Here is a 12,586-nt window from a genome sequence, read left to right as displayed (position 1 = left end):
CAGGGCTGGTTCCAGTGCAGCTTAGATGCCGCAGCAGTTTATCCTTGAGCCCCTCGACAATATTCTCTAAGCAGAGTAGGCACTACATGGAATCATCACTTAAAGCAGATGAAAACTTAATTGGACAAAGCCTAGTTGAAAGACCTGAAAGCCTAGTTGAAGGACCTGAAAGCCTAGTTGAAGGACCTGAAAGGTCGCCCATCCATGGGGTACCCAATCAACCAAGGGAGTCATATTTTGTCCATGCAAAATGGCTACGGCGCCTGCAAATTACTTTCTATTCGGTATCGCTTTTTCCTCGGAGTAGGATTTGTAGACGTCGTCTTCCACGCTCTTCTCTTCGCTGTCTGCTTCTACACAAACAGTAAGTTGGATTCCAATTTTTGTTGGCTCCCATGCAAAGTTGAACCAATGCCTTCCTGTTTCTATTTATATGGCATTCATGATGTTCAGTGCTTGAAGGCGTCCTTTTATCATTGACAAATTACCCATGAACTTTTTTTTTTCCTTTGATGGAATACACAAAATTTTTGAACTCTACTGTAGTTGTTTGATTTCAACGCGCAAGAACTTTCCTGCAGAATAGCTGTTTGATTCCAATGTGTAGTTAGATGAGCTCGATAAAAGACAGACTTGACTTGGAAACTCCCATTCACAATTCAACCCTCTGCAGCCCTAAGCCCTAGGACTTGCTGTTCCGAAGAACGTTTGATATCCTGTTCCGTGACGCGAGGAACATGGCGTCCCGCTCCTGGCACCCCAAAAGCATGTAACCAAATAGTTGCTCCAAGATAATGTTGAGCGTTCATTCTGTCTGTTGGTTGCCTCCATTAGAGAACCGAATCATAACGTCTTCTCATATCCCACCGGCGGTTCCTTTGGTCTTATGGTAACAGGAAATCTTGTTCAGTGGAGGCGTGAGAGAAATGAGAATATCAATTTTTATGTTTTCTTCAACATTAATCTTCTTGGAGTTTTTATGATAAAATAATTTTTTAAAATTTATTTAAGACAATTTCATACAGAAGTTGAGATATTTATTTTTGAAAAAACACCCTTCAGTTGAGAGTGGCCCTTCAAAAAGCCAAACGTTTGACTCGTTTCATGCTCAGGAATGTGAATGTCCCTCAGTTTCTCCATGCTTATGTCTTCTGTCAAACCCAAGGGATGAACAAGCACTCCATGAACAACTTTTTCTGCCGAATTTTTCCACCCAAAGCTATTTCTGCTTCCATGTCACAATGACAAATCTACTTTCTGAAATTTTCTGTCTAAGGCGAATGACGAAATGTTGAAAAACAAAAAACAGAAGACTAACAAAACCTTCTGGGAGAATAAACTAAAATAAAATTTTGGAATGTTTCAAAAATATAGCACTTCGAATCCGAAGTCTGTTATCTGTATAGGCTGAAAACACAATCTTCAGAAATTTAAAACCTAAAACGCCTCTGAAACTGGTCGCCTTGAATCAACTCCACGGCAAACAGAAAAAAAATCACAGGCATTAGAAATCTAAAACACTGGACACCTGAACAGATCGATAAAAATACCACAAGCCTGGAACGCGAGGAGGAAAAGTATCGCATAGAAGGAAACAGAAAAGGAAATAAAACAAAAATGTTGATACCATCGATCAGATAATTGTAGTCTGATTTTCCGAACCAACATTTGCCATGGCATCCGGGGAAAAATATCATCACATCGATGGCCATACCAAAACGATCAAACAAACAAACATATAAAATAAATGAAGATAGAAAAAGAAGGAAGGCTCAGTAGGATCCATTGGTTTCTTTATCACTAGAGATGATTAACCAATCGCATCCCCTCAACAAATAGGTAGTTTTCGATCATCATCGCCCTCGCTTCGACGCGGAAGGAAAGTCACTTCGTAACAAACTCGTTCATTGGGAAAGAGAAAAACAGAAAGAAACCTCTGAAAACAAAACGTTGATTAGGAACAAGGAGGATGAGGAAGAAGAGTAAAAACGAAAAGCAGAAGAGGAGAGAACTTGGGCAGATTTTGCTTCCTTCTGGAGCGAATAGAGAATCGTAGGAATGGCGAGATGGGATTCGCGGTTTATAGATTGTAGACGGAGGCTGAGATGGGGAATTAGGGTTTTACCAATTCGCGGACGACGAAACTACCCGTGTAAATTTACGAAATATCGAAGCTATCCCCCTTCTCGGGACGGATAGCCTGGTGCATCCCATATTTCGGCGCCACTGTCGGCATTGGATACGGATTTGGAGTATGGTAGAATCCAATATCCCTGCATTTTAGAAGTCAATCTTAACATATGATCACACGTAGTTCGGATTGAGTAGATTTAGAAGCTAGATTTGGACTCATATGCACAAATAAATCCAGGTTTGGATTGTGAATTTTAAATCAAATTCAAGTAATGATGTACACCTTTATTGATTCATATTTGAACCTTGAATATATGAAGATCCAATAAATCAAACAAGGTAAAAGATGCATCATATTTGAATATGATATGATCTATTGACATCTCTGCCAATATGAACCGGGAAAAAAATGGTTTGACACAAAAAGTATCGTTTTGGACAACTCAACCATAGCTACTATAGTGCCGTGGTACCTAATTTTTTTCCCTTTGTTATATTAAATATATGTACAAAAGGCAAGAGAGATTAGATATGGCAATGCTGACTTGTATAGATCTTGACTTTCTTTTTTTATTGAAGTTTTACTTTTGAACGGTTAAATAATGTTAGAGATAAATGCAAATATATTGGCATCATATTCCTTTGGAGTAGGGATCCGCTTTTATTTTATATACAAAGAAAAGAAAGCAAAAATGGTGTTTACCAAGTTACGGCGTGCTAAACGCCGATATTTTTTACTTACTTTGATATAATGATAGAATTAGATTGCAGTGTAGTTTTCTTGTTGCAAAAAAACGTGTATTTGTCGTTTTTAATATTTTTTTAAGTTTTAAATAATAATTTATATTTTTTATAACAATGAGTTTTTTTTAATTTTAATCATCCCTAACAGGCATACAATCACAGTAACTCTTATGTGTACGGCAACAGTCAGGCCTTACCGTTTCGGCACCTCAAGCAAGTGAGACAGGTCCATTTGCATTTTTTTTTTTTGTGTTTTTCTTGTTTTTATATCTACAAATATCAATTAATTTAAGTTAATATTGGTTTGTCTAATTGATGTCTTAAATAAAAACACATGCAGATTGGCTATCAGAAATCGTATCGTTTTTTTTTTTAAAAAAAAAAAGCGATTCACCTATAATACCGATACTATTGCGCCGATCTCGTCAGAACCGCTTCGCAAGTTCTTTAGGAGAAAAGAGACCCATTTGTCTGCTTGGACCTGTTTTGGATCAGAACATGAACTGGATTTGGATTAGATATCAAATTCAAAACCATTGGCCATAGTATCTTGGGTCCGTGGAGAAATATTGGATTTGGTATCCAAATTAGTGTCCAGAGCTCGTCTAATGATATTACCGGGTCGGAAAAATGGGTTCAAAGCTCCACTTCGAGAACCGATTAAATCAAATCTAAATCTAAACGGAATCCGACCCGCTGCCCGGGCGTCGGTTTACTAGTTCGGACAACGAGAGCGGACGTTAACAAAAGCTTAAATCCGAACTATAAATATTTTCCACTTTCTTCAATATGGGAGAGTAAGAGGAGTTGCCGCGGTGAGATCTCCCTCCCTCCCCCGCTCTTCCTCTATCTCTCTCTCTTTCCTCCCGAGTTGCTGGTGGCTGCAAGAGAGGGAGGAAGCAATGGCGATGGCGAGGGCGAGCTCCGGCCTCGCATACCCTGAGAGGTTCTACGCGGCGGCCGCCTACGCAGGTTTCGGAGGAGGATCTCAGGGTTCCGCCAAGCCTGCTGCAATTTCTCGCTTCCGGAACGACGTTGCGCTCTTACTTTACGGACTCTACCAGCAGGCAAGAATTTCGATCGCTTTGTTCGTCTTCGATTGTTTTATCCGATGATCATGCGACGATCCGTGGCCTTCTTCGCTGAATCTGCGTAGGAACGACAGTTCTCTGTTGACTGCGTTAGATTTGCGGTGAATCAGTCTGGTCATTGGTGTTTGCGAACTATTTTACGGGTGCTTTTCGAGAGAATTGAGTGAGATCTTGATTATGTGAATTGGGTACTGCAAAGATCTGAGGGGAATGTGGAATCTGGTTTTGTTGAATTTTGTAGTTCTTAGTATTGGGTGCGCTCGCGGATTATCATATCTGGATCTCGTATGGTTTCAGTTCATCTGATTTAAGTTTCTAGCGTGCTTACAAACATGGAATGGATTCGACCTTTTTTTTTCCTGTAATTTTGCAGGCTACCGTGGGTCCATGCACAATCCCTAAGCCTAAGGGGTGGAGTCCTGTTGAGAGCAGCAAATGGACGAGGTTGGTAAATGAAACCGTACTTGTTTGGAATTTCGATCTTGGTGCTTATCGCCGTTTCTCATAATTGTTTGATGATTTTCCATTTGGGATCGAATCCGTTGGCAAAAATGCCCAGGAAATTGATAATATTCGGTTTTCTATTTCATCGACTTATTGTTGTTTTTTTTTTTCCATGGAGTATCATCAGTCGATAATGTAATGCATGATAAGTCACTAAACAGCAATTAACAACTGATCGAATTGATATCTTGCCAAGGGAAGGATATACGCACGAGGAAGTTCCGTCTGCTGTATGATGGAAAGTAGAGCGGTTGGATGCGAGAGGAAACATTGACATTCTTGGATTTTTAAGCATGGTTGCTGGATGCTTGGGAATCTTGCTTTTTAGGAAGTTTTTTCAGGAGGCAATGGCGTTAGTTCCCTTGTTCTGAGAAGCATTCTCCCAAGGGGCATCAGTTTTAACGTGAAACTGAAGAAACAAATTTTGGCTAAAAAATTTTCGCGCTTGTGTACCTAATAACGTGACTCCTGTAACAATTTCACCACAGTTGATATGCTTCGGTCAAAGACTCAAAATTTCATTTTAAATTGTAAATATATATTTTTATTATGTCAAAGTCAAGCGACTTCCTATTTTATCTCCTGATTTGGCTATCTTGCTGTGGACCATACTGCTAGGCGTCCATAAAGGGAATACTGTAGAGTTTGACTAGTTAGATTGGAATCTAATGCCGGTCCTTCGCAATGGGTGCCTTTTAAGCCCTTTCTTAATTGTTGTTGTGCATTGCAATCTGCACATGTACAAAAATGCCCCACATGTTGCATGTATATTTTCATATGCTGGTAGCTTAGTTATAGTTTTTGTTGCTTTCACTTGATTACTTATCAATAAATTACATTTTGTTTACAGCTGGCATGGACTTGGAAACATGGCACAAACTGAAGCCATGCGCCTCTTTGTAAAAATCCTAGAGGTGGTTGCAGTTAACAATCCAATAACTGTTACAGTTATTTTATTTGACTAATGCTGACAACGTAGTTTCTTCCTTCTATAGGAAGAAGAACCAGCATGGTATTCCAGGGTTCCTGAATTTGTTTCTGAGCCTGTTGTGGATGTGGAAATGAATGTGAGTATGGAAGATACGACAATTTTTGTTAATTGTTCCTCATCCTATATACTGTATTTGTCAAAGACTCAAAGCTGCCAGCCGGATACTGCATTGTTAGATTTCTATGCTTAGTTAACTGTGATGTGCTCCTTTCCATCATTATTGCATTACTTTCACCCGAAAGAGAGCATCTTATGCATTGATGTTGGCTTTCATCATCATCATCAAATCTCTTGGTTAAGTTGCTTCTTGCATTGCACTTAGTTCTTTGCAGTATGTAAAGAGAAAGTATGATTATGGTTTGGTACAGAAAGGGCATGTTTATTTTTTGGTAGGTTATGCTATTGATTACATGTATAAGAGGTTGTCATAGTCATGAGATGAGATCATCTCTCACTGCCTAGCTGTGTCACATAGGTACGGTCCGTATGGGTGTTGGTATGAGTATGGGTGTGGAGCACTTTAAAAAAATTTGGGACACTGTCACACACACACATGCACATACATATAACTAAAAGTAAGATTTTAAACAAACAAAACAATATAGAAAGTTATACTAAAGAAAACAAGTCACTGGAAAAATTATCTGCCGCCAGAAAATCATGTTGAATAGGTGTAGTTAGACAATAGATAACATGAACAGCCTTTTAGTTTTTGTCAAGGCTCTTCATTTCATTATATATACACGATTGTTTAATAAAACTTAATTATGGACCAAAAGGACTTGGCCAACTTTGCTGAGTCTAAAAAAAGGACTGATACGGCCATGGGTGCATTGACCGCACCCAACACATGTTTGACTGTGTCCAGGCAATGTCCATGGGCATACCTGTACCTGTGTCGACATGGGTACCTCACCCAAATAAAGGTACCCGTGTGACCGTGTCACATAGCTGCCTAGCTCATTTCTCTAATAATTCAAGGGCCATATGGTAAGGATTTATTTTATTGACCGTATGGCCCTTAGGTAACTCATTAACTTTCTCTTCATAGTATAATTAGTAGCTTTGGTATTAAGTACAGAAAAATGAGTTTGTTATATTAAATCTGTCTAATGTATTTTTTTGTTAACACAAGTTTCCATACATTGGTTGATCTCTTTTTTACTGGGAATTGTAGAATCCGGCAGAACAACCGGTTGTGTCAGATATGAACTCGTATGAAGAGCAAAAAACTATTCCTGCTGAAAACGGTGTGTTGGAGACAGAGGATAAAGGTGTTGTTTCTGAAGTATTGGGGTCAGTTGGTGTTTATGACAAATGGGTTGCACCCTCAGTTTCTGGTCAATGCCCAAAAGCTCGATATGAGGTCCAAACTCCAATCTACTGACATGGTCTAGTTTACAATGACATCTTTATTCGGTTATGTGGATTCATTTTTTCAGTAATTTCTATTCATTTCTTGCTTGTTTTCTTGTTCAGCATGGAGCTGCTATAATCCAAGACAAAATGTACATTTTTGGTGGAAACCACAATGGGCGTTATCTTAATGATCTTCAGGTATCCATTGCCAATTTGCCATAAATAGTCAGTAATGTGTGCATCAGAACTTGTTATGTGGCACTCTTGTATATTGTTTGTTCGGGATCTATGTTTGCAGGCTTTTTATAGTAACTTCAGGTACTTCCAGTTTGACCTTCAAATCGTAGAATATTAAAGACACTGTAGTAGAATATTAAAGACACTGTAGTGGAGCTTGGCGTCTGCTTTGCTTTCCTAGAAATTGTTAGAAATTTGTATCATGGTGGTTTTGATTACTTCCTTTTGGTTATTGCATCAACATTTAGTTTCCTTCTCATGTGCATTTTGTTTCCCAGAGGATATCACTATTGTTCTGTTTTCTGGCATTTATGAATATGGTGCTTATCTACTAAGTTTATATGGGCCGTTGACAGGTTCTGGACTTGAAAACATTTACATGGACCAAGCTTGACCTTAAAGTGGCGATGGAATCTGAATCTCCATCCTCGGTGCCCTTAGCCGCCTGTGCAGGTCACTCTCTGGTAAGTTTTTACAGGAATTCTGGAATCCTGTTCATTTTGTTCTCTTTACTGCTTTACCTATTTCTTTTATGTTCATAACAGTAATTTTTGGCTTGGAATTATAAATGTTATACCTTTTCCTCCCTGCAGATAGCATGGGACAATAAGCTTGTTTCCATAGCTGGGCATACTAAAGATCCTTCTGAATCTGTGACAGGTAAAAGTAAAGATTCTGGGTTTGTCTGTTTGCTTCAGTATGATTTGGGAACTTCAACTTGTGCTCATGTTGTTTTCTATTCTTTCATGGCAGTGAAGGAATTTGATTTGCAATCTTCTACCTGGTCGTTCTTGAAGACTTATGGGAAGCCTCCGGTGTGTAAGATGCTAGTTTTAATGTAATTAGGCAATTTTCATTTCATAAGCTAAATTGTTGAGGACTTTGTAAAGGACTTGGAGCTTATAGAAATTTGATGGTATTTGCATATTGATTTAGAAGATAAAGTGATGTACTGATTGTCAAAATAATGGCTTATGTGCTTGTTTCTCCTGTATATGGAAGGCTCATATATAAAACAGCTTAGCTGATAGTTTCAAATAGTTACATGCACGACAAGTTTTCCATGACCTGTTCTTTTACTTTTTCTCTATTCTCTGTCAATTTTCACTGGACAAGTGTGGCCACATTTACCTTGATAACCTACAAATCATTGACCATATTTCACATTTTTTAAAATGAAATTGTTTGATGTTCTTTTGTGTCCAACTACTTCAGTATACACTGTCATGATGCCATCTTCTAACTTTATCTGTCTTCTATCCAGGCTTCCCGTGGGGGTCAGTCTGTTACCCTTGTAGGATCAAGTTTGGTCATGTTTGGTGGTGAGGATCATAAGAGGTCTCTTCTTAATGATCTCCACATTCTCGATCTAGAAACTATGACCTGGGATGAAGTAGATGCCGTGTAAGTTGGTCCGCATAACTTATTTGGGTGCTAAATTGCTTTCAACTAATTTCCTGGAGATGTTTTACACATCTATTCGGTGTAATTTCAAATCCTATGTTTCTTTTGTGAGGGCGTACTTTTCATTTTGTGTATTTATTTTAAGCATTCATGTGGACTAATTTGAGACTCCATGATTATTGTGTAGGGGCATACCTCCTTCACCAAGGTCGGATCATGCTGCTGCAGTGCATGCAGAGCGTTACTTATTAATATTTGGTGGTGGATCACATGCTACATGCTTCAATGATTTGCATGTTCTTGACCTGCAGAGTGTATGAGGCATTCAACTATCGCTGCTAATACATATAACGAGACGTTTCCACGTAATACTTATCTTTGGTGATTTCGTTGCAGATGGAGTGGTCAAGACCGACAGTGCAAGGAACCATCCCAACACCTAGAGCTGGGCATGCAGGCATAACTGTTGGAGAAAACTGGTTTATAGTTGGTGGAGGAGATAACAAGAGTGGTTTGTTTTCAAACTTGACCTCTTTAGTCAATTCTCTTTGTTCTTAGCATGTATCTTCCGTTGACCAAATGGCCTGCACCTTTCTTCCCATGATGTATTTTTAAGAATTTATTTGGATAAAAGAAGCTTGGTGATCCTATGACCTATTGGTAACTTCAATACTTCTAGTCATTTAAAATGGTTTGACAAATTGGCAACCTCAAACTCTTTTTCCTGGGATAGCAAAGTGGAACTTCTTGTCAACGAAAGTTCCAAATAGTGTGTGTGTGTGGGGGGGGGGGGGGGGGAGGCGGAGAGAGAGAGTATTTGTACTGAAATGCCATATGGTAGCGCCAAATTTTGATTATGTAGCTCTAGCTACCAAATACTATATCTAATTCCTATATGTGAGCTTAGGTTCGTTATTTATTAGAGAGCTTTGTACTGAAATGCCATATGGTAGCCCAAAATCTTGAATATGTAGCTTTAGCTACCAAATACTATATCTAATTCCTATATGTGAGCTGAGGTTCGTTATGTATTAGAGAGCTTTGGACTGAAATGCCGTTTGGTAGCACAAAATTTTGATTATGTAGCTCTAGCTACCAAATACTATATCTAATTCCTATATGTGAGCTTAGTTTCATTATGTATTAGTTGGTTTAATTACCTTCACTACATGAACTTTTAAGAATGAAAATGAAAGGTCCTAACTCACAGTGGGTAATATTCAATCTTAATACATCGGAATGACAAATGAATGGTGCTATAATAAGATCCAACAATTGCCTTTTTTTCCCTCTTGAGACTTTATTTTTTTAGATTTGAGTGTACTTGCTGTGATGGTACTCATAAGAAGTTCTCTCTCCTCTCTCTAAAACTGGTGATCAACCTTTTATATGGTTATTTTTGCAGGTGTCTCGGAAACCGTTGTTTTAAATATGTCTACACTCACATGGTCCATTGTGACCACAGTCCAAGGACGTGTCCCGCTTGCGAGTGAGGTAAGATTTCTTCTTCATCAATGGATGCTTTCTACTGGTGTCAAAAGCTTTTCAACTTGTTGCAAGTTCTAACTGGCAAAATATTTCTTCACTTTCAAGAGATAAGTCTCATTACACACGTTCTAAGTCAAGGGCTTGCTATACTCGTAGTGCTGAATGAAGAGGTTAACTTTCAGGCAATTGTTGACCGTTAGCGTCAACCATGGCTGCCAATAACTGAAAACGATCTTGAACTTTCACCGTACACAACCTATGTGCCTGTGATTCATTCTGTGCAATTCATTGTTTTACTAGTTGTTCTTGATGGAAGTGACAGCTTTCCCCATTCATTTTGCTAATCACCTGTTGCCTGACACCAATTTTTGATGTTTTAGGGATTGAGCTTGGCTGTAAGCTCTTATAATGGGGAAGACATTCTTGTTTCTTTTGGTGGATATAATGGCCGTTACAGCAATGAGGTAGATTTGGTGTATTGTTTCTCCTCCAATAGAAAGGCCGATATGAAGAACCTTTTAATGTGTGTCCTGTTTGATTTGTTAGGTCCATGTTCTTAAGCCAAGCCATAAGTCTACGTTGCCATCAAAGATGGATGCATCTGCAACTGATAGCGTTGCGCCTCTGCTTCCTACTACTAATGCAACAAGAGATGTAGAATCCGAATTTGAAACCACACAAGATGGAAAAATAAGGGAGATTGTTGTGGATAATGCTGAATTAGACCCTCTGGTATGAAACGCTGTGTGGATCATTTTGGTACAGTGACCAATTTGACAATTTGATATGACCTGATGTTCCACTTTAACAGAATGCTGGCAATCAAGAAACTGGAGAGCGGCTGATTGCAACTCTCAAGGCTGAGAAGGGAAATCTCGAGGCAGCTCTTGGGAAGGAGCAATTGTTGACCCTCCAGTTAAAGCAAGATCTAACTGAAGCAGAGGCACGCAATGTAGATCTCACCAAGGCAAGTGTTTTTATTCTCCGGAACTGTATGAATTAAACATGTGACCGAACATAGGAATCTCCTTCTGATACTGGTCCTATGCAGGAACTCCAATCAGTTCGCAGTCAACTTGCTTCTGAACAGTCAAGATGCTTCAAACTTGAGGTTTGTGCTTACCGCATTTAGATCTGTTTTCCTAAATTGGTTTTGGTATAAGTAGAAGGATCCAGAGAAAATGGACAACTTATCAATAGCTAAGTTACAGTACTTGTGCCATGTAACTTACTGGATCAGTCATTGTTGTCACATATAGAAGAACTCCAGCAAACAAAATTGTTTCTCTATCTTAAAAGGATCTCCGATTCTCCAGAACTGAAAACGAATATATTAAAGAAAATTAAAAACTTTTGCATTTTAGTTCCTGTATTCAGTATTTCCTGGTTATTTGCACTTCAACCATCAATTTCATCTCTGACGCTTTCTGTGTCTAGTGTTTTATCATATATTCATCTGGCTTACTTGGAGTTTCTTGAAGTTTTACTGCCAGTTTGAGTTTACTAGTTTGTGTATAGTTACAGTTAGTAAATTTATGATACAAATTAGGATGTTACAGTTTGTTCTTCAGTATTGTCAAAGATGGAATTACTTAACGATCTTGCAGTAGTCCTTCAGTATTTTCAGGGAGAATCACCTATTTTTCTTATAGTGTAAACTTGGAAATATGTATTTGAGGTTGAAAGAGATAACCGATTGATCAAACTGCACATTCATCACTGAAGTAGTCTCGAGCGTAAATCTCATGTGGTTGTTTCCCTGATTGAAAGTAATCAGAAATATGTTTTATTAGGAAAAGGCAATATTGTCTTGGATCCCTCGTGTGTTCCATAGTGAGATCTTATAATGAATGACTCATGACCGGGCACCTGTGGATTCTTATGTGTGACCATTAGATTAAAGAAGACTGAAGTTGGTCATTATTGACTTCCTAGCTGATTTGTCTTAGCTTTGGTAAGTTGTGAAACTAGTCTGATTATGTGCAGTAACCTCTTAAAATGATGGACAATACCAGCCATTAGCTATGTCAGTTTGCCATGTGAAATTTCAGCGACAACATCCGACTTTTGTCTTCCTACTGAATGTTGGATTTGTAGCTCTCGGGTTGATGCATGTTTTTACACATGGAGAAATCAATCTGAATGTTGCTAACCTTTCTAATTGGCCTGAGCAGGTTGATGTTGCTGAGCTGCGACAGAAGCTACAATCGATGGAAACGTTACAGAAGGAAGTTGACTTACTACGACGGCAAAAGGTTGCTTCAGAACAGGCCGCGCTGAACGCGAAACAGAAGCAGAGCTCCGGTGGGGTATGGGGATGGCTAGCAGGAAGTCCTCCCGACCAAACGACAGATGCCTGACCAGATCATCTATCCGTCCAATATATAATATATAGATTCTCCTGTATCCATTTTAGTCGTATTTCTTTTTTTGCTTTAAAAGAAAATAAGAGCCAAGATTGGTTTTCCCTCGTTTTTGTCTTATAGAGAAATACCGTAAAGCTTTTGTTCTTCTGATTGATTGTACCTTCAGGTAAAGTAGATATTGGAAATATTTAATTTCTTCATTCTTTTCTTATGACGTGAACTAGCCAACTGATATTTTTAGTAAAATGAAGATATGATGCTCTCGTTGG

General features: G+C 38.7%; 1 protein-coding gene and 2 non-coding genes across 3 annotated transcripts; 1 reads left to right on the top strand and 2 right to left on the bottom strand.

Moving 5' to 3' along the window:
- Nucleotides 1-1,627: 1,627 nt before the first annotated feature.
- Nucleotides 1,628-1,707, bottom strand: LOC116263468 (small nucleolar RNA Z155). The gene has a single exon (XR_004174674.1). It is a non-coding gene; the product is annotated as a small nucleolar RNA Z155 (small nucleolar RNA).
- A 58-nt stretch (nt 1,708-1,765) lies between these two features.
- LOC116263463 (small nucleolar RNA R41) lies at nt 1,766-1,866 on the bottom strand. Its single transcript, XR_004174670.1, has one exon. It is a non-coding gene; the product is annotated as a small nucleolar RNA R41 (small nucleolar RNA).
- A 1,798-nt stretch (nt 1,867-3,664) lies between these two features.
- LOC116263080 (acyl-CoA-binding domain-containing protein 4-like) lies at nt 3,665-12,517 on the top strand. Its single transcript, XM_031642672.2, has 18 exons — nt 3,665-3,944; nt 4,342-4,412; nt 5,323-5,386; nt 5,468-5,539; nt 6,641-6,829; nt 6,943-7,020; nt 7,416-7,523; nt 7,653-7,719; nt 7,813-7,874; nt 8,324-8,463; nt 8,651-8,777; nt 8,860-8,974; nt 9,869-9,957; nt 10,332-10,415; nt 10,498-10,683; nt 10,763-10,918; nt 11,003-11,062; nt 12,126-12,517. The coding sequence occupies exons 1-18, from the start codon at nt 3,780-3,782 to the stop codon at nt 12,309-12,311; spliced, it is 2,019 nt and encodes a 672-aa protein (XP_031498532.1). The 5' UTR covers nt 3,665-3,779; the 3' UTR covers nt 12,312-12,517.
- The last annotated feature ends 69 nt before the right edge of the window (nt 12,518-12,586 follow it).

This window comes from Nymphaea colorata, chromosome 10 (genome assembly GCF_008831285.2).
Source record: "Nymphaea colorata isolate Beijing-Zhang1983 chromosome 10, ASM883128v2, whole genome shotgun sequence".
NCBI lineage: Eukaryota > Viridiplantae > Streptophyta > Magnoliopsida > Nymphaeales > Nymphaeaceae > Nymphaea > Nymphaea colorata.
This window is presented reverse-complemented; position numbering and strand designations above follow the sequence as displayed.

Excerpts from the sequence above, each read along its gene's own strand:
- LOC116263080 (XM_031642672.2), top strand. The coding sequence starts at position 3,780 with ATGGCGATGGCGAGGGCGAGCTCCGGCCTCGCATACCCTGAGAGGTTC. Across the intron at positions 4,413-5,322 it reads GAGAGCAGCAAATGGACGAG|CTGGCATGGACTTGGAAACA; the intron begins GTTGGTAAATGA and ends TTTTGTTTACAG. Across the intron at positions 8,464-8,650 it reads TGGGATGAAGTAGATGCCGT|GGGCATACCTCCTTCACCAA; the intron begins GTAAGTTGGTCC and ends ATTATTGTGTAG.